This window comes from Peromyscus maniculatus, chromosome 3 (genome assembly GCF_049852395.1).
Source record: "Peromyscus maniculatus bairdii isolate BWxNUB_F1_BW_parent chromosome 3, HU_Pman_BW_mat_3.1, whole genome shotgun sequence".
NCBI classification, from domain to species: Eukaryota; Metazoa; Chordata; class Mammalia; order Rodentia; family Cricetidae; genus Peromyscus; species Peromyscus maniculatus.
The window spans coordinates 137,344,945-137,366,267 of record NC_134854.1 but is presented as its reverse complement, the minus strand read 5'-3'; the positions used below and the strand labels follow the sequence as shown (position 1 = coordinate 137,366,267).

Genomic DNA, 21,323 nt, shown 5'->3' with positions numbered 1-21,323 from the left:
CTGTTTCGTCAGTACTACAGTAGCTTTGTTTTCCGTGAGATTCCACAGAACTTCTCAGAACTGAAAGCAGCTCTAGCGCTCTCTCTCTCTCTCTCTCTCTCTCTCTCTCTCTCTCTCTCTCTCTCTCTCTCTCTCTCTCTCTCTCTCCCCCCATATGTTTTTACCAAGTATTTTACTGCTTTCCTAGCAGCTAACACACTTAAGAGTTGTTTATTCATTCTCTTTCACTGGAACCCTTTTTTCCCCTCTAACAGTTAAAATGGCAGAGAACACAGCACATTAGAAATTAAATTCTCGCCGGGCGGTGGTGGCGCACGCCTTTAATCCCAGCACTCGGGAGGCAGAGCTAGGCGGATCTCTGTGAGTTCGAGGCCAGCCTGGGCTACCAAGTGAGCTCCAGGAAAGGCGCAAAGCTACGCAGAGAAACCCTGTCTCGAAAAACCAAAAAAAAAAAAAAAAAAAAAAAAAAAGAAATTAAATTCTCATCAACAGTTATTCATCGGGAGAAGACTGGGTCTAAAAACCATAATATATTGATATGTATCTCTAGAGTCACATCACAAGATCCAAATGGAAAGGATTCACTGGAACCTCACAAAGTGTAAAAGAAAAGACAATTTGAGACTACATTATCATTTTAATATTGGGGTCCTCCAAAGACTCAAGTCCATAACAGAGAAGGGGATTTCTATTTCCTCCCCAAAAAGACCAAGCCTCTTTATACAGGATTAAATCAAGCTAGAGTTATTGTAGAAAATAGTTAGGTCCCTTAAGAGAGAAGCAGATTAAGAGGTTTATATTCTAAATGAATTTCCGTCGTTACTGGAAGAACAGGAATGGGAGAATGATGCCACACCATTCTCTTTCAGAAGCAAAGACAAGACCCATAGTGAGAAGGCTCAAGTAAACTCAGAAAGTCATCTCTGGGTCCCAGAGAAGCAGAGAGCATGAAGCCATTCTCTGGGAGGTACAAGCAAGCAGGGGAATATTTCACCAGAGGTGACTTAGACTCACAACAAGCTTATCAACAGACTCACTAATGGTATAGGGTATCTATATCAAGCAACAACAATTAATGCTTGTTATAGCACTTTACAGCTTATAAAAATGTTTATGAATATATCCAGGTCTGGGGCTGGAGAGATGGCTCAGTGGTTAAGAGCACTGTCTGCTCTTCTAGAGGGCCAGGGTTCAATTTCGAGCACCTACATGGCAGCACATGACTGTCTGTATCTCCAGTTCCAGGGACCTGACACCCTCACACAATGCAGATGAAATAAATTTAAATAAATTATTTAAAAAATATATATCCAGGTCTGGTACACAGGTCTGTGATTGTAGATACATGGAAAGCTGAGGCAGTATGGCAAGGCCTTCGTGGACTACAGAGTGAGCTCAAGCTCAGCCTAGAGCTACTTAGAGAGACTCTACTTTAAACTGAAAAAGAGAGAGCTGAAGATTAAAATTCAAGCACTTACCTGAGGTTCTACGTTCAATCCATAGTACTGTAAAAATAAATAATTCACTAATCATTGATTAGCCATCTTATTTGATGTGGCTGATGCTTGTATTTCATATTTATAAGACACTAAAGAAGGAATTTTGCTTATCATTGATAACTTGTTAAGTTTTTAATGAATCATTGATCAATCCTACAGTTAATTATTAAAAGCCTGCTTTGTCGTACCTACACTTAACTGAAAGTTTTGGTCAATTAGATCAAGGGTAGAAGCAGATATCCTTCAGAAAGGGTGACTGTTCTAGAGTAAATACCATGAACCACAGATCCTAAGCCTTCTTGAGCAGCAATACCAGACTCCCCTGGAGTTATGAGTGAAAAGAGGAACACATGATGGCTGAGCTTGGGGACCCCCATGGCTCAGCTGTTGTTGGAACCAACTTGATCCACATGCCCAAAGAGTTCACTGTGCCTGATTCATGTGGTCTGGCCCGTGTTCAACACACTCCTCATGAAGTCCATATGCCTGGGTTTCATTGTTTATGTCTACTCTGTGAAGTCTAATGACAGGAAGATACTGGGCCCAGGCCTATGACTCCACTACAAAGTGCCTGAACATGAGTTTCCTGACTTTTTAGCATCCTTATGATCAATATCTGAATCATTGTCTCCACCACCTCTGTGGCAGTCTTTGAAGTCATTTCACAAAGAATACAATATTCTAAATTTTAGTCTTACCATGTGCTCCACTGTTCACAACTGCCCCCCTTGTCTGAAGCCCAACCCTTTACTCCACATTTATGAAAATACTATTCTCACACAACTGTCTACAGTGGATTCAATAAAGTGCACATGGTGAAAATTGGGTTCATTTTTTGTTTTGTTTTTGTTTTTTGATGTTACAGTCATTTCCTTGAAGGGAATCCAGAAACTGTTGAAGGTGAGGAGATGAGGAAGATAGGTGGATATGGTATTTGACCCTTAAAAGCATATATGTAGGATATGCAAGCCCCCTAAAATACACTATTACAGCATGAAAGCTACAGTTACTACTGCATTCTTTTCAAGATGTTTGTTAAGTGAGGGGATTATAACTGCGCCTGCTACACTAGGGAAAACTACCAACTGTGTGAAATGATGAATATATTAATGTGTTCCTCTAGCATAACCATTTCACTATATGGGTATTTCATACTACCAACTCTGTAACCTGGGCAAGACTTGAACTTGCAATTCTCCCTCTGCCTGCACCATCAGGCCAGGGTACATACATAAAATCTTCTTAGAAATTGTAATGTGCTAGAAGTGTTTAAGCATTACTGTTAATAATAAGCGAGGTGGTGGTGGCACACACCTTTAATTCCAGCACTCAGGATGTAGATGGAGACAGGCGGATCTCTGAGTTTGAGGCCAGTCTGCTCTACAGAGCAAGTTCCACAACATCCAGGGATATACAGAGAAACCCTGTCTTGAAAAAGCAAAACCAAAAAAAAGCCTTATTGTTAAATAAAATATTATAATACAGAGAGTTAACTATTATAAAAGGAAAAAAAGCACGTTGATTTGTTGGGGGAGATTTGCTTGTGTTGATTGCTCCGTGACCATCAATAGAGTTCAACCTCAGTTCGGAGGGCAATGTCCACATTCAGCTGGCTGGAGTGGACCATAGAGTTCCCTGGTGGACTCAATGGGAGAAAGAAGAATACATGGAGGAGGAAAGGGAGGGGCCTAAGAGTAGCACAGCCCTTTGGATCCGGGAAGTGGAGAGAGAAGAGTGATTGTCTCTGCGTTGCTCCGTGGATCTTTCAGGTTTATTCCCTAACATTTACTCACAAGATTTATTTTTTTTAATAAAACAATAAAAGAAATTATAGTATCAGGCTCTCAATATTGATTGTTTAACGTAAACTGAGAAACATTTACTGAAGAAATGTTTATATAAATATAAACATTATATTTAGCTATAGCCCTGTATCTAGAGGAACCAACTGAATTTTTATTATACATACTTCAAAAATAAGTTTCATTATGTATATTTAAGATGTATAGTGTATTATGTGATACCTATACAGTAAAATGGTTATGGAGATATAATAAATGAATATATTTATCATCCTAGTTACCCATTTTCTTAGTTACCAAAAGCAGTTATGTTATTAATTTATCAAAAACCTTAAATAAAATACACTAGTAACGAGGGCTGTCAGTTGTACAGTGTATTTTTTGGCTTACTCATCCTACATATTTGCTACTTTGTGTCTTTTTTCTTTTGAAAGCCAAACATATAAAGAGAGACTAAAACAGTTGGTGGCAGGTCAAAGACTATAAAGCAACCATTGACAGACATAATTGAGTCACTTATTCAGAACTACCTAGGCAATGGCACAAGAGAAGAAAGGCCCTTCTAGCAGTGCAGTGCTAGCATAAATTAGCATAAATGATGACACAGGGCCATAGCACATTTGGGTAACAAGTAGTCTACCATGGCTACATCAAATGGGTAGGGAATCAAAGAAAAGTTAAGACCGAAGAAACAAGCAAAGTCAGAGCAGATCATGAAGGCTTGCTGTGTCTTTTTTTTTTTGTCAAACACAATGCTATTTTGGTTCTCCAAAATGCTTTCCTATCAGTATACAGTTTATAACTAAGTTGTTTCTTTTGATTAAAATAAATATATTATTTGTGGTAGTTTTGAAGGGTCCTTGTAGATCAGCAAATTAAACAATTCCTTTTGTAGGATATTTGTACACTATGTGAAGATGTATTGCTGTGATTGGTGTAATAAAAAGCCGAACAGTCAATAGCTAGGCAGGAGGTATAGACAGGACTTGTGAGCAGAGAGAGAACTTTGGGAGGAAGAAAGGCAGAGTTGCCAGCCAGATATGGAAAGGAAACAGAAGGTGCAAGATAGAAGAGAGGTAACACCACATGGTAGAATGTAGATAACATACAAGCCTAAGCTAAAGGCCAAGCTTTTATAATTAATAAGTTTCCAAGTCATTATTTGTGAGCTGGCAGCTGACAAAAAAGCCTGCTACAAATTCCCACACTCCCAGTAAGCAGGAAGAACATAAGAGCTATTTGGAGAAGGCATATAAAGTTTTGGTAAGAATATTGGCAAAGCAATAACACATGGAAAATACTTCTCTGGAAAAAAAAAATAAGCAGCTTAGGTGGCCCAAGACTGGAGTTTTACACTCAGGGGAAGGTTTCTGGGTGAAGCCAGAAGGAAGGATTATCTTTTAAAAAATGGCCCCTTGGAAGCCAAGTGACAACATAGTTAAAAGTGAGTTAGAAAATATTGATCCTATATTTTATTCCATTTGCCTTCACTCAGTTAGAACTGCTATGGACCAAATAATGTGTCCCACTGGTATGGGATGCCATAGTTTTCACAGTCAGGTGCACAGTAAAGCAAGTCCAGACTGGAAAAACCTCTAAACAGGTTACAGTGTGTTTAAAAATGTACATAGGCTTGGGCCAGTGAGATGGCTCAATGCGTGAGGGAGCCTGCTACCAAGCCCGAGGGCTTGAGTTCGATCCCCGGGTCCCACATGGTCGAAGGAGAGAATCGACTCAAAAGAGTTGTCCTCTGACTTCCACATGTGTGTTGTGGTACACTCGTGCCCACACACAAAATAAATAAATCAAGTGGAACATAAAAAAAAATGTACATAGGCTTAAGAAACAAAAGAAAATGGGTATAGATAGTCATAGGAAAAATAGTTTTAAAATAATTAAGTAAAGTCTTTAAAGAAAGAGTAAAGTAATATAAAAGAATAAGCCAAGTAAAGCTGGGAAATACACAGGAAGTTTAAATTCTGTATGGCACTTTGTTGTCTTTGAATTTTTTGAATGCTGATGAGTGAATGACAGCTGCTGAGAGACATGGGATTGTAAAAGGAACTGCTGAATTAAACCAGCCTAAATACTTTAGGGATATTTTAGCATTAAAATGTAATTCAGAAAATGTGTTGCATTAGGGGAGAGGTTATGATTTTATTTCCTCAGGAAACAAAATGCTGTGGATTCCTTCAAGATTAATAAAGGTCAGGTTTGATTAGTGGATTCCTTCAAGATTAATAGAGATCAGGTTTGATCGTGGGAGACCCCCAGAAAATCTTGACTACAGACATAAAGAAAGAAACCAAGAAAAAAAAACTACAAGACAGGTGACATATAACAACAAATGTTACAACTAGTTTTCCCATAACTTGACCATTATCTCAAGTTTTTCAGGGTCCCCTAAAGATGCCATCACCCCTGGACAACAGAAAGCAGTCTAGAGAACACAATGCCCACATTCCCAAGAGGTGGGTGGGTGGTTTTTGGTCATTCAGTGAGTTATGAATGTTTGTCATCATTTAGGAGGGATATAGGAATATAGGATAAAAAGAAAACTATTAACTTCAAATATTTTTTGGTATAAATGCCCCAAGATTGCATAGGAACCTTGAATGACTGTCTAGGCAGCCAGATGTCTCTGTTGTTTCTATAGTTTTGGAAGTGGCTTGCACTGCACATCCTATTTACTCATATAATATTATATCCTTCTGGGGTCTTTGATAGAGTTGAAGACAAGATAGGTATAGTTACAGTTTTCCTTAGTTATGATAGAAGTAAATTAGGTACAAAACTTTGGACTTACCAAGATCAGGTAAATAATGGAGTATTTTATCTGAATCTGCCAAATACAAACGGACTGGATATTGTAAATGTAATTCTTACTTGATAATTGTTCTTATTTTATATAGTTTTACTAGGTTAAAGTTAAAACTTTTCCTTTTTATTTAGACAAAAAGGGGGAAATATTGTGGAATAGAATATTTGTTTAACTATGTAAAGATGTGTTGCATTTGTTTAACTATGTAAAGATGTATTACATTTGTTTGTGTTGCATTTGTTTAACTACATAAAGATGTGTTGCTGTTTTACCTTGCCTGCCTAAGGCACCTGATTGGTTTAATAAAAAGCTGAATGGCCAATATCTAGACAGAGAAGGGATAGGTGTGATTGGCAGGCAGAGAGAAAAAGGGAGACAGCCAGCCCCCTGGAGGCCAGGCAGCTAGGAGACAGACAGACATGGAGGAAGCAGGAAAGCAGGATGAACAATACATAGATGAGGTAAACAAGCCTTGGGGCAGCACACAGATGAATAGAAATGGGTTAAGTTAAAAAAAAAAAAAAGCTAGCTAGAAACAAGCCTAAGCTAAGGCTGAGTATTCATAATTACTAATAAGTCTCCATGTTATGATTTGGGGCTGGTGGTCCAAGAAAGCCTGCTACAAAGGCATTTGCCACCAATGCTGACAACCTGAATTTGATCCTTAGGACCTACATGATAGAAGGGGAGAACCAATCTAGCAGTTGTCCTCTGACCTCTACATGTAAACTACGGCATACATACACACTAAATAAATAAAATGTGGGGGGGGGGGGGGGAAGAGAGTGAAAAAGAGATCCACAGGCCTGAAAGAGGATGTGAAAATGCCCAATGCCCCACACAATCTAGGTAATTAGAAAAGTGTGTTTAGAAAAGCAGATACTGTCTCAATCTCAAAACAAAAATGTGAATTTGATCAAGATACAAAATGAAAGAAGAGGCCGGGCAGTGGTGGCGCACGCCTTTAATCCCAGCACTCGGGAGGCAGAGCCAGGCAGATCTCTGTGAGTTCAAGGCCAGCCTGGGCTACCAAGTGAGTTCCAGGAAAGGCGCAAAGCTACACAGAGAAACCCTGTCTCGAAAAACCAAAAAAAAAGAAAGAAAGAAAGAAGAGCAAAGGCAATTACAACAGGAGTTAACAGCTAAGCAAAAATAAGAAGAATGTTACAATCTCTGTACAGATTTGCAAACATTTTAGAATTACTAGAAAATGAAGTTTGGAAATGATTAGAAGGAGGCTGGGGAACAAAGAGGGCAAATCACAGGAGGACCATGAACTTTACCTATAGGATATAAGAAGCTACTAAAAGCTTTGAGCAAAGGACTAAAAATGTCAAATTTACATTCAAATAGCTCTTCAAGTTATTAAGTAGAAATCATGAAGAGACTTGCAGAAGGTCTACATGAAAGTTAAGGAAGCCTTGAAGTAAGTAATCACTGTTGTAATGGTTTGAATGAGAATGGCTCCCATAGGCTCATATGTTTGAAATCTTGGCCCTAGTTGGTGGAACTCTTTGGGAAGGATTAAGAGATATGGCCTTGCTGAAGGAGTAGGCTTTGAGAGTTGAAAAGACCTGCACTATTCCCAGTATGTCTTTTTGCCTCCTGCCTGTGGATCAAGATATGAGCAGGTATAGTGGTGCATACCTTTAATGCTGGCATTTAGGAAGCAGAAGCAAGAGGATCTCTGTGAGTTGAAGGTCAACTACATAGTGAGTTCCAGGACTACATAGGGAGACTCTGTCTCAAAACAAACAAAAACAACAAAGATATGAGCTCTTAGCTATTCCTGCCATGTGTCTTTGCTCCAACATCATGGTCTCTAACACTCTGAAACAATCTCTTTTTTTTTTTTTTTTTTTAAGATTTATTTATTTAGAGCCAGGCGTGGTGGCGCACGCCTTTAATCCCAGCACTTGGGAGGCAGAGGCAGGCGGATCTTTGTGAGTTCAAGCCCAGCCTGGGCTACCAAGTGAGCTCCAGGAAAGGCACAAAGCTACACAGAGAAACCCTGTCTCCAAAAAAAAAAAAAAAGATTTATTTATTTATTATGTATACAGAGTTCTGTCTGCATGTATGCCTGCAGGCCAGAAGGGGGCACCAGATCTCATTACAAATGGTTGTGAGTCACCACGTGGTTGCTGGGAACTGAACTCAGGACCTCTGGAAGAACAGCCAGTGCTCTTTACTGCTGAGCCATCTCTCCAGTCCCACAATCTCTTTTATAAGTTACCTTTAACAATCAGATTGTCTCATCACAGCAAGAGAAAACTGTGACATTGTGTATCTCTAAATGAAACAGAATATGAGAAAAACTGAGATAGAGAGAAAAAAAGAAATTCAATATTGGACCAAATGACCTTGAGCTGCCTTTAACCACCTAGATGGAAATGTCAAGCAGCACACTGAACCAATGAAGGTTAGAACAAGTTTTTGGTAAAAGATTAAAAAGGAGAGGAGGAACTGATTGCATTTATGAAGTGACATCTTGAGAATAGATGGACCAGTGAAAATGCCAATGGAAAAAGAAAGTGACCAGAAAATAGTACCCCAAGGAACAACTCCATCTAATGAAAAAAGCAAAGAAACTTCAAGAAGACAACAAAGAGAGCAGTGTTCGGCGCCCAGGGACTGCTGAAAGGAAGATAAACACTGTCAAACATCAGTGAATGGCACTCTCATTAGGTTTTAGCAGCTCAGTACCTGAGCAAGAACAACTTTCAGTATTACAGAGAAAGCAGATAGCCAGTATCTATCTGAGAAGAATGATTATGGAATAAGAAATTAGAAACAAGAGAGTTTCACTTCCAAAAGAGTTGATTAAAAGGGCAAAGAATGTTTTTCCCCTTGTTTCTTTATAACCAATAAGAAGCAATCAGTAGAAAATGAGAGTATAAACAGAGTTTTGAAGAAGAAGAAGAAAGAAAGAAAGAAAGAAAGAAAGAAAGAAAGAAAGAAAGAAAGAAAGAAAGAAAGAAAGAAAGAAAGAAAGAAAGAAGAAAGAGAGAAAACAAAGTCTACAGCAAGGGGATAGGACTTTAAATAAGTAGTACTTTTCATCCTCTGCGAACAAAATAAGGAAAATAAATATTAAGAAAGACACAAACCAAGAACATTCCAAACAAAGGCAACTGAACAATAACATCATAGAATCCTTCAAGGCCAGCAAAAGTGCAGGGAGAAGGTGATCCAAAGAATGGTAAAAGTGACCAAGAGAGCATCCAAAGGAGTCTGAAAAGATATGCTGCAGCTGCATTATAAAGTAAGAAAGTAAACATAATAAACAGTGTGGTGGAGAGGAACATAGAGAAGGAGGTAAATTACAAGATCTGAGGATGCTTTTATTTGGTTTGCTCATAAATACTTAGAAAGCAATCTGAACAATGGACTGGATAAGGGAAAGAATATAAGGAACATCTCTTAAATACATCTATGTACTTCTCCCTTCTTTTCCCTCTTAACCCCGGTCTTCATTAGTCACAAGTGAAATGGAAGCTATCTTAGCATTTATGTTATTAAAATACAAATTTATGTAGTCCTGTCCCTAACATGTTAAAGACAACCGAATCAAATGAGTAATACTTCTTTCTAAAAATAATAAATAAATAGACAGCTGAGCCAGTGAAATGGCTCATTGGGTAAAAACAACTCTTGTTTCAAGTGTGATTTACTAGAGTTCAATCTCCAGCAACCAATACCATAGAAGGAAATTATTCTCTAATTTCCACAAGTGCATCGTGACATGAGCACATACACAGACATATGTGTGTGTGTGTGTGCGCGCGCGTGTGTGTATACACATACACACAATAAATAAATAAATAAACAAAATTTAAAAACCTAGTCAGGTTCAGTGGCACACACCTATCATCCCAGTATGCAGAGGCTGAGGCAGGAGAACCAGGCATTTGGGACCTGCCTGAACTACAACAGTGAGTCAAACCCAACCTGAGCTACCCAGAAAGGCCATACCTTCAACACAACCACTAACTCTAAAAAATTTTTCCTAGCTGAAGTCTTGCTGTGTTGCCCAGGCTGGCCTCAAATTCCTAAGTTCAAGCAATCCTGCTTCCTGTAAACCCAGCAGCACTAGAAAGGGAAATCAGGTGGACCTGGAGCTCCCTGGCCAGACAGTCTTGGTGAAATCTGAGCATTCCAGATTCTGTGAGAGACCCTGTCTCAAAAAACAGGGTAGAGAGTCAGAGGGTGCGAGAGCCAACACATGCACGCACGTGCACACATAAACCTATATAGGCATCTACCACACATGTATATGTACACATACATGTACATATGTGAACATGTATACAGGCATATACTATACACACATATGTAAATGGGGTGGGTACCCAAACAAGTTGGATCCTTACAACTGAAAACAGGAGCATATGAAGCAATAGCACAGGTGGCTCTTCGTCTTTTATTTTTTATTTATTTATTGAGACAGAGTATTTCTGTGTAACAGCTCTGACTGTTCTGGAATTTGCTTTGTAGGGCTCTTCATCTTTTACAAAATGCTTTTTTAGGACTTCATTTATTTCTCACAACAGCGTTTTGAAGTATATACATTGTTGTGTCAATCTTTCAGATACAGAGACTTATTTGGTCTGTTTTATTCCAGAACCCCGAACAATGTCTGGCATATAGTAGGCTGGGTGATATATTGTGTATCAAATAAAGCTTGCCTGAGGATCAGAGGGCAGAGACAGCTACTAGATTAAACATAGAGGCTAGGCAGTGGTGGCATACACCTTTAATTCTAGCACTCAGGAGGTAGAGATCTGTCTGGATCTGTGAATTCAAAGTCACCCTGGACTACATGAGATTGATTCAGTCTAGGAGAGAAACAGCCAGGCAGTGGTGGCACACACCTTTAATCCCAGCACTTGAGAGCTCATGCCTTTGCTCCCAGTATTTGGGAAGCACACACGCCATTAATCCCAGCACTAGGAAGGAAGTGAAATGGCTGGGTGGAGAAAGGCATATAAGGCCTGAGGAGACGGGAACTAAAAAAGCCATTTTCAGCTGAGGACTCAGAGGCTTGCAGTCTGAGGATTTGTGGAGATAGGTTCCCACCTTCCATTCGGCCTAAGGATTCGGTAGTGGTGAGAAGTTTTTCCAGTGGCTTGTTCCTTTGTCTCTCTGATCTTTCAGCAATTACCCTAAAATCTGGTTCCAGGTTTTTATTATAAGACCACTTAGAAATTGTGCAACAGTAGGCCCATACTGAAAGTTGTCAAATAAGGAAAAGGTGAAGAGATTATGTAATTCTGATAAAGCCAATAGTGAAGCCAGAGCTCAATTCTGGGTCTTCTGGTCTTTTGCCCTGTATCTTCACACTGCCTCAAGCTGATGAAGTGGGGGGTGGGGAGAGTAAGGGTACTGAATATAATATTAATTTACTTTATAACAATTTGTATGATGGTTAAATTTCTCAAATGGCTCTTGTCAAGACATAAATGCCAAAGTTGGTTATGCCCTCCTAATCTTAAACACATAGCATTTGTAGAGATTGGAGATCTGTGTTATTTATTCACTTTATTCTCTCCATAGGTAACTTGACCTGTTCTTAGCTACTTCTTCCTGCTGTACTGAAGCTGTACTGAATGTCTTCTAGATTATCATGTCCTCTAAATTGATAGTATTATAGCCTTTTGGTTCTTAATAGCAACTATATGAGAAGAACAAAGAAATATAATGCAACCCACTGTGTGCATGTAGAAGACTTCACTTATAATATTGATAGAGATTCACACATGGTGACAATGCTGTGAAATACATGGAGCTAGATAGAGAACCCTCCAACCTGAGACCACCATCTTTAAACATGTCTTCACCACACAGTAGGCATGATCTTGTGTATACCAGCTTTTGGTAAATACAGTCATATCAAACATAGTGTGTAGTTACCACTTAAAATGAATTATTTTTATTATTAAAGTGTGTTACTGCAAAAGAAACCATCTTTATACATGAAAAATATTTAAGTTGGGTATGGTAGTTCTCATCTGTAATCCTAGAACCCAGGAGGCTGAAGCAGAAGGACTGCTATGAGTTCCAGGCCAGCCCAAGCAACAGAGTGGAAGCTGTCTCAAAAAACAAAACAAACTTGTGGTGGAAAATGTGGTAATGTTGCATCTAATCTAGTTCAGATCGTGGCTCTTCAGTGTAAAGGTCTTTAGTATAAGCTAGCTAATCTTGGGCAACCAGCTGTTCTTCTGAGTCTGTTTATCTGTTAAATGGATATTCTGTCTACTGTTCAGGATCATTGCAAAGATACAATGTGAAAAGGAATATGGATGTGTTGAAACTGAAGTGCAGAACACATGATAGGAGTCAAGAAATAAATCCTGTTCAACAACAATTTAACATGTATACGAAAAGTCTTTGGTCTACTGGGTGGAGAGAATTTAGCTAAAAAGCCTTATCCTTAAGGAGGAAACACACCAACAAACGTTTTTCTCCTAGGAAACCATGTGATTGAGAGAAACTGTAAGTAGGTACTAAACATAGCATACTCAAAAGTGTGCTTTTTTTTCCATTCAAAGAAATGTTTAAGCATTTATTGACAAAGATTTGCAGGTATTACCAACACAGAAAAGTTACATGGCTAAAGTCTGAGAGAAAATAAGTAAAAACCACACCACAGATATGATGTAGCAATGGAAAGGGTCTTGCAGAATGTGTTACAATTCTCATAGTTGACAGATTTTAGAAAATCAAAGTCCAAAGATGCAAAGTGTTACCTAAGAATGCATGGTATACATTTTTATGCAACATTTCCTCACAATATGTTCATCCCAATAACGTAGGCCTGTGCTGTTGTTGCACCTCATGCTTACTAATTATCACAATATATTAAAAAGTTGTTTCAATGCTTGTCCTTTCCTGATGTGCTGGAAGATCCCAACAGAGATGTGTACTCAGTTCATCCTTTATTCCCAGCACTTGGTTTGTGTTAGATGTTCAACTGCAATGAACCATATTCCAGTTAAAATTATTTTGTACATTTGAGAGAAAAGTAAACACTTCTGGAACTCTTCCTGTTTAACTAGCAAGATATTTTAGCACAATATTTTAAAAGGCTAATGCTGCTACAGAATTGAATTTGAGTACAGAAAGTCAGTAACAAATCTTGAATAGACAAAAACAGTAAGTTAGAAAAGGGTTCGTGAAAAGAAGGTCATTATTATAGCACAGGTCCTAAGAATATTAGCAGATTTTTGGATTTTTATGACTAGGTCTTCAAGAGTATCTTTCAATAATTTTAGAATGACCTATTCTGAAGTATCAACAACCCACTAACAGTATTGATTTCTGCCCTGGCTATTACGTGATTTGCTCAAGTGCTCATAACAACTCCTCAATGACTCTTTAAAAGGAAGAGATAAAGGGGGCTGGAGAGATGGTTCAGTGTTAAGAGCACTTCCTGCTCTTGCAGAGGACCCAAGGTCAGTTCCCTGCACTGACATCAGGCAGCTCACAAAAGCCTGTAACTCCAGATTCAAAGAATCTGACGTCCTCTTCTGTCCTACTTGGGCACACACAAATATGGTATATACATATACACATAAATAAATATAAAAATAAAAGAATTGAAGGGATACAAAAAAATATTTTTCAGGGATGGTGAGATAGCCCAGCAGGTTAAGACACTTGCCACCAAGCCTGACAACCTGAGTCAAGTCCCCAGGGTACACATAGTAGAAGGCGAGAGCTGACTCCCACAATCTGTCTCTGTCCCTCTCTCTCACACATGAAAAGTAAATGCCCCCCCCCAAAGTATTTTTAAGAAGAAAAGAGTCTAAATTGGAGGATTTCCTTAAAAGAAAAAAAATGGGGTCTGAAAGATGCGAATTCTATTCCCCATTTTGCTGTTGACTTCTTTTTTAAGGTTTATTTTATTTGTAGAAGGGGTGGGTGGCATGCCTGTGGAGGCCAGAAGAGGGCACTGGATCCCCTGGAGATGGAGTTAGAGCTGGTTATGAGCTACCTGATGTAGGTGCTGGGATCTGAACTCTGGTCTTCTGTAAGAGCAGCAGGTGCTGTTAACTGCTGAGCCATCTCTCCAGCCCTTTATCTGACCTTCAACAAATAGTTTCATTTCTCTAGGCTAAATGATTATTTAGTTTCCTTCATGTTTAAGTGCTATAATTATAAGACCAAAAGCCTCTACCAAGAGTTGAGAGAAATGAGAATAGAAATGAAGGATAAGGTTAGAGGCTGAAATGACAAATTCTGGTTCTGGTATGTCAGTTACTGGCCTAATAACCTTGAGGAAGTCACTTACCTTCTTCAAAACAAAATTTTCCTCTTCGTAATTATCCCAGATGACCATATTGTAGCTATAATGTCCTAGAAGTTTAAAGTGTAAAGTATTGTTGCTATGAACAAGGAAATTCTATGGAAACTTTATGTTCCTTCTAATTAGGAATGGGAAACGTAATATCTGTCAGAAGTAAACCCTAAACCTCCTTTGACTTCCTCCCCTCCCGAGTTCCAATCCAGCATTTCCCTAGAGCCACTCACGAACACGGGTCTAAACAGACTTCATATCTTTCATCCCCCTATTCTTAATAAAATGCTCAAAAGCTAGCCACTAAAAATGGAAAGTCTGGGGGCCGGAAAGATGGCTCAGTGGTTAAGAGCACTAACTGCTCTTCCAGAGGACCCAGGTTCAATTCCCAGAACCCACATGGAGATTGCAACTGACTGTGACTCCAGTCCTGGGGACCCGAAACTCATGGCAAAACACTAATGCACATAAGATTTTTTTTTAATATAAAAATGAAAATTCTGTATAACACATCAATCCAATCTCTTTGTGGCCTCCCTTTTTGGCACTGTTTTTATTTTGCTAATGAACTAAAGCTAAACCTGCTTCTTTTAAGTCCAGTTTCTTTGAAGCTCAGTTCAAGTGTCATTTTTTCCTTTCATTCCCACTATAGTCTGTTTGTTCCTCCTTCCTTTTTTCCTTTCTTTCTTTCTTTCTTTCCATGAAGTCTCATTGGCTTGAACTCAACACAATCATCTTGCCTCAGCCTCTTGGGTGCTGAGATGACAGGTGTGAGCCAGGGCCCAGCTCCACCTCTCATTCTTTTAAATCACACTGTGATCACAAAGAGCAAATGAGATTTCTAGAGCTTAGTATAACATCTTGAACATAGTAATTGCCCAATAAAGGATAGTAGTTGTCATGTTGCCACACTAAAGGTACTAGTTCAGTGTGTCTCAAATTTGATTATGAGGATCTTGTTCAAATGCAAAATACATTTCAGTGTGTGGAAAGTAGTACCTGAGATTTTGTTATCCAAATTTTTCCAGTTGATGCCAATGCTGTTGATCCAAGAACCATACTTTTGAACACAAGAAGCAGATTTTAGCAAGCTTTAAAAAAAAATGTACATTTATTTTATCCGCTCAGCTGGACAGTAAGCTTTTAGAGGACAGAGATTATTTATCGTTTCTATTAGTATCATATAGAGATGCTTAATAAACATCTGTTGACTTATCCTATCTGTGGTGATCATCATATTCTAGATGATCAAGAATGCCTGTGCCATACTGATTTTCAAATCGAATGCTAAAATATACTATTATGAAAAGCTTGCTTGGTGACTGGAGACACAGTTGCCTGCTTGCATGGAGGCAAGAGAAAATCTGGTAGAAAATTTAACCTCTTCACCAGTGAGAATATAATAGAAGAGGCAATGGTGTGCCAAATGGTCACCTGCTCTATGATAAAGCATTAAAGTGCAATCTTATTTGCATTTCAAATTTAGCTATGAACCTTAAAAAAAGACATGTATTGGGGACAATACAAAATCCAATATAATTAAATAGTATATCATGAGCTTGATTTCATTTTTTAGAGGTACACACATATTTTTCAACAAACTTTTAGTGTGCAATTAATCTAAAGCTCTCAAGCTACATTGGAATTTTAAGGAAAAGAAAGAAGCACCCTCCAAGTCAGAAGTCAGAGCTCCAAATTACACTGCCCACAATTACACTGATAAGAAATTCAAAGGAATCTTTTGTATATTAATGATGATCTGAGAAGCTATCTATTTTTTATTTTATTTAATTAACATTTTTTCATTTATTTTACGTACCCAGCACAGTTTCCTCTCCCTCTTCTCTCCAGTTCCCTCCCCAGACTCCCATCTACCCCCCTCCCCATCCACTCCTCCTTAGACCCCATTCAGAAAGGGGCAGGCCCCCCATGGGCTTGAACAAAGCATGGCACATCAATCTGAAGTAGGACTAACCCTCCCCATCCCCCCCCCCCACTTCCTCCAGCATGAAGGCCAGGCAAGGTAATCTAGCATGGGGAACAGGTTCCCAAAATACAGCTAGGTGCCAATATACAGTAATCCAACAACAAACATCAAATTAAATGAAGAGAAACTCAAAGCCATTCCACTAAAATCAGGAATCAGACAAGGCTATCCACTCTCTCCCTATCTATTCAATATAGTACTCAGAGAAGCTACCTATTTTAAGCCTTTGTTTTAAAGCTAAAATTATTTAGATGCTTGTTAAAACCTTCTTTATGTTAGTAGTCTTAATTCAGATGGGACCAATAGTCTTAAGTTCTACTGGGATACTACATTCTTCCTACTCAAGCACCATAAAAATGGCATTGGGTATATATAAAACACCTCCTTACTCAATTCTGTCTAGGTAGCTTAAACTGTGAGACAAATTATTTAAATTAGCCTATGGAGCAAAAAGCACCCCCGTAAGCTACTGTGTTTGTCATAAGCAGCCACCTGCTCCATGATTCACAGAGACCTTTCAGTAAAACCACTCATCAATATTTAACTGATATTAACACAATATTTGTGTTTTAAACAAATTCAGACATGTTAGAGAATGACAAAATTCTGGTAATTGTTGTTAACTACAAAAATCACAGATGCACAGAACTACAATCAAGTCCCAGACTCAAACTGGGCCTAGGAGTTTTAATAAATCAATGTTATTACTTCGGAGAAAAACATAAAGCAGTTGAGAGTCAGCTCACAGAAAAATGAATCCTATTACTTCCATCAGAAGTCTAGTCTCTAGGGCAAAGCAGAGTCTCTGGTTTATGCCAGGCACTCTTCCTAGAAAATAATCCCATCTAAGGAGAATTTCAAATCTCAAACCTCTCATTACCAACTAAAGAGACTCACGGTGAGCCTGGGCATACACATGCAAACATTGATCTACCTAGCTGTGGGTATCTAACTAGCAATTAGAGCCAAACAAATAGCTTCAGTGGGGTAAGAGACCAGGACAAAGCTCACAAATAGCAGATTCTTGCACACAAAAGTGAAACATCAATGTCAGTCTCATTCCTTCCTGTTTCCTAGCGTTTCTTCATGCTTCATTTTTATGTGTTCACCAGTAACTAAGATAATAATAACTAGATCTCACTAATTCCTGAAATAGTCTTAACCAATAACTCTAGATTCCTTTGTTAACTGTCTCATGCCACCCAAATGAGTGTGAGTTTTCCAAAAGGCCCCCAACATTGTCTAACCCTTCCACGGAAGTATATTATTACTATTGATCATAGTAATGTTCTAATAATGAGGCAATACAGTGGGATGGCAGCAGCGAAGCCAAGCAGTCCTAAAGTCAATACGTTAGTGAACCATTTGTAAGCCGGATGGCTGTAAGCTCACCACTTACCTTTTCTAAGCCTCAGCTTTGTGGTGAAAACCCAATGGAATATCACATTCAGAGTCCTTACTAGAGAGTCTGACATAGAGTGCTTAACTAGAGCTTGGTTCCCTTCCCTTCCTCCTGAATAAACACTTGTTGATTTGCACTGACAGCCATTCCTCTAGGAGACTGCCAGTGGCACTATTGTCATACTTTCCCCAGTCCCCTCTTGGTGGTACCTTGGTATTTCCTGATACCGGTCTTTTCTCCTCTGCTATCTTGGAAAAGGAAGGCCAACCACACAAATCACCCAAAGCAAATGATTCCCACATGGTAACTGCAGCCAGCAGGAAACACATCTCCAGGTAGACATCTCACTGCCACCAGCACCTCCCTCCCCAAGTCTCTGGGTGAAGGAATGGCTGAGAAAGGAAAACAGTGAAGCAGGTAAAAGAGAAATAAACAGCTCTGGGGTCCCTGCGTCTTCCCGTTGGCCAGAAACCCTCAGGTCCAGGCACCAATCAACCTCAACCCCTTAGGGAAGCAAAACAAATAAAACCCTTCCTCGAATTCCTAAAGAAAAGGCACCTCAGATTCCTGCCCTTTTCATGTCTCCAGACCCACCAGTCAGCCCACCATCCACCAGCAGCGTCCTGCTACATCCAAGGAACCACTCTTAAATTCTCAATTAGTCTTCAGGGAACCTCATCCGTGCATTTCCCAACTAAACCTAACACCTTCCCCAATCCTCCCCACTCTGTCATAAAAACACCCTATATCTCTTTAAAAAGAAAAAGAAAAGCATTCTTGAAGTTTCCCCTTTACTGCATTAAGGCCGATCATTTTATTTGTGCCCTTTAACAATCTGTAATATTTTACGAAGGTCTTCATCATTCAGCTGCAAAAAGCCACCATTTACACACACACACACACACAGAGAGAGAGAGAGAGAGAGAGAGAGAGAGAGAGAGAGAGAGAGCAAAACAAAATTTAAAAAGCATACATCTCCTCCCCGCTGAACATATACAATAATTTCATCATTTTTAAACAGATGTCAGTTGCACATCTGTGATCTAACCCACCCTGCTGTCAATACAAGACACTGGTTTTCAAAGGCACAGGTTTAAAAAAAAAAAATCACCATCACTCTATAATAAAACACTTAAGTACTAATATCCACTCCAGACCTTGAAGACTCCTTTTTGGTGGCCTTTATTTCCATGGCCATCTGGGGACATTTTCACCTGAGCTTGTATGTGTTTGAACTGTTAAGTCTGCACCCCCCCCCCCATATAAGTATCTTTTTGTGTTTTGGTTTTGTTTTTTATTAGTTCTTTGAGGACGTTGTACACCTCCCCCTCCCTCCCCCCACTCTTCTCAGATCCGTTCCCCCTTCCCTTCCCTCCCAACTTTGTGGTTGTCCCCCCCCACCACCACCACCATCAAGGCCAGTCTGTGCTGCCCCAATACTCTTGGTTGCGTGTGGCCTTCTCCTGGTGCGCGGTCCACTGACTTATCACTCTTCCTTAAGCCCCATGGGCGCTTAATGAAGTAGCTCGCTCTGGCCCCAGCCTGGAGGCCACCGAGTCCTTCACCTCAGGACCCGGGTCTCTCCCGGAGGTCGGAGCCTGCCCTCGCCCCTCCCACACATGGCCACCTGCTCGCCCCCGGGTGTTCTCCCGGGTGACCTCGAGGGTCCATCTTCACACCCTGCCCCCGGCGGACCCCGCAGGGGCCTACCAGTCGGTGTGCGGCTCGTCGACCACCAGCAGCACCTTGGCCTTCCTGGCAGCGGCCGGCGCGGGCGCGTCCACCAGGCCGGCGGAGGCGGCCGTCTGCTTCACGGCTTGCGACAGCGAGCTGAAGAAGCTGCTGCCCACCGACGGCGTCGGCGCGGGCTGCGGCGCGGGCTGCGGCGCGGGCGCCTGGGCGGGCGGCGGCCTGCGCTCGGGGCCCGGCGAGGCGGCCGAGGTGGCCGCCGACGCCGAAGCCGCCCCGGGGCCGGGGGCGGCGGGAGGGGGCTGCTGCGGCTCCGGGCGCTGAAGGTCAGTCATGTAGCCATTGGGCAGGTTGGCGATGAAGCTGCTGTCCGACAGCCGGCGCCTCAGGAAGTTCATCATCTGGCTTGAGGGGCTGAGGGCGCTCGAGGCGGCGGGCCGGGCGGCGCGGGGAGGAGGACAGCGCGGGGCGACCGAAGCTGGTCCGCGGCTCGCGAGCCCAGCAGACAGCCGCGGCGCTCCGGGTCTGGGGAGCCAGCCTGCGAACCGGAGAGCGGTGGGCGGTGCTGAGGGCGTGGCCAGCGCTGTCCCCGCCCCTCGCCGCAGAGCCCGCTCCGCCCCCGCCTGCTCGCTCGCTCGCTCGCTCGCTCGGGCCCCGCCTTTAGGCGCTAGCGTGGGGAGGGGGGGAGAGCCTGGCCTCCCGCCGCCAGAGCGTGACTGTGTGGGCATCAGACGCCCTCGCCGAGGGGAGGGGAGGGAAGCCGAGAGTCCCCACCACCACCACCACCTTCGTGGTTTGGAGAGGACAGTCGTGTCCCAGTTGGAGGCGAAGACACCATCCTCACGCCCTCTAGGCAGAAGACAGGTGTCAGCTTCCCTACCCTGAGGTGAGAGAAAAGAGCCACCGCGCTCAGGCGTGTGTGCACGCGCCCGCGCACACACACCCGGGCACATCATTCAGTGAGCAAAACGAAGCATCTCCTTTCCTGAAAGGAGAAAGATGCCAGTGGCCCCAATCCCCAGGTGAGGAGAAATGGCCTGATCCGTCCCTGCTAACACACACCCTGTATGCTGAGACATGAATGAATGAATGAATGAATGAATGAATGAATGAATGAATGAAAAGCTGCCCACCCTTTCATGCTAAGTGGGAAAGACCATCCCCTAACCCAAGAAGAGAGAGTCTGACCACAGTGAAGTAGAGGGGCATCTCTTCCTCCTTGAGGAGGAAGGGACCTAAGCAGGACCTCTCCACACTGCCCAAGAAGGGCATTTGGAGGCAATTTCCATGGCCCACCTAACCGAGCACAATTCTCTCATCTCACTGACCAGAGAGGAAGCCACATGAAGGTCTCCGCAGGATCCCTCAGAGAGATAACCACGGCTACCCCTCACTCTACTTCCCTGGCATGCATTGGTTTTTCCAGTGCTTTAGGGAGACTAGTCCTCTAACTGACCACTTCCATGAAGGTTTACCTGATTGTCAACTTCTCTGTGCACTCTCTAAATTTCGTGTGCCCTTCGGACCTTTGTTTTGATCTCTCTTCAGCTACATTTGTTCCCTACGTTGTAATGGGCAAAATACAGCAGATGTACTTGACAGACAGACCACCTGGAATGATGTATGACCTTGGGCAAACTACTCCTCTGAACCTTTTTCCCCAACTAATAAAAGAGATAGCACTTTTCAAAGCTGTTAGAGTAAATGAGAACATGTAGGGAAAGCATCAGGTACACAGTAGATATTCCAGTCATGGTGCCTAAATCCTTATTATTTGAGTTGGTTCTCACTAAGTATTAACGGGGTTGAATGGAATCAGTGAGTGTC

The 21,323-nt window shown here is 41.3% G+C and overlaps 1 protein-coding gene and 1 pseudogene across 2 annotated transcripts in view; one reads left to right on the top strand and one right to left on the bottom strand.

Moving 5' to 3' along the window:
- The window catches only part of Syn2 (synapsin II), a 146,818-nt gene extending 126,761 nt beyond the window's left edge, over positions 1-20,057 (bottom strand). Inside the window, exon 1 of one of the 2 annotated variants that reach the window (XM_076567636.1) lies at positions 19,518-20,057. In XM_076567636.1, the coding sequence (XP_076423751.1) occupies positions 19,518-19,897 (380 nt within the window). In that variant the 5' untranslated portion in view covers positions 19,898-20,057. The remainder of the gene's footprint in view (positions 1-19,517) is intronic. The other variant, XM_076567635.1, reaches the window with a different exon arrangement.
- Positions 1,775-2,191, top strand: LOC143272183 (interferon-induced transmembrane protein 2 pseudogene; annotated as a pseudogene).
- Positions 20,058-21,323: the final 1,266 nt, after the last annotated feature.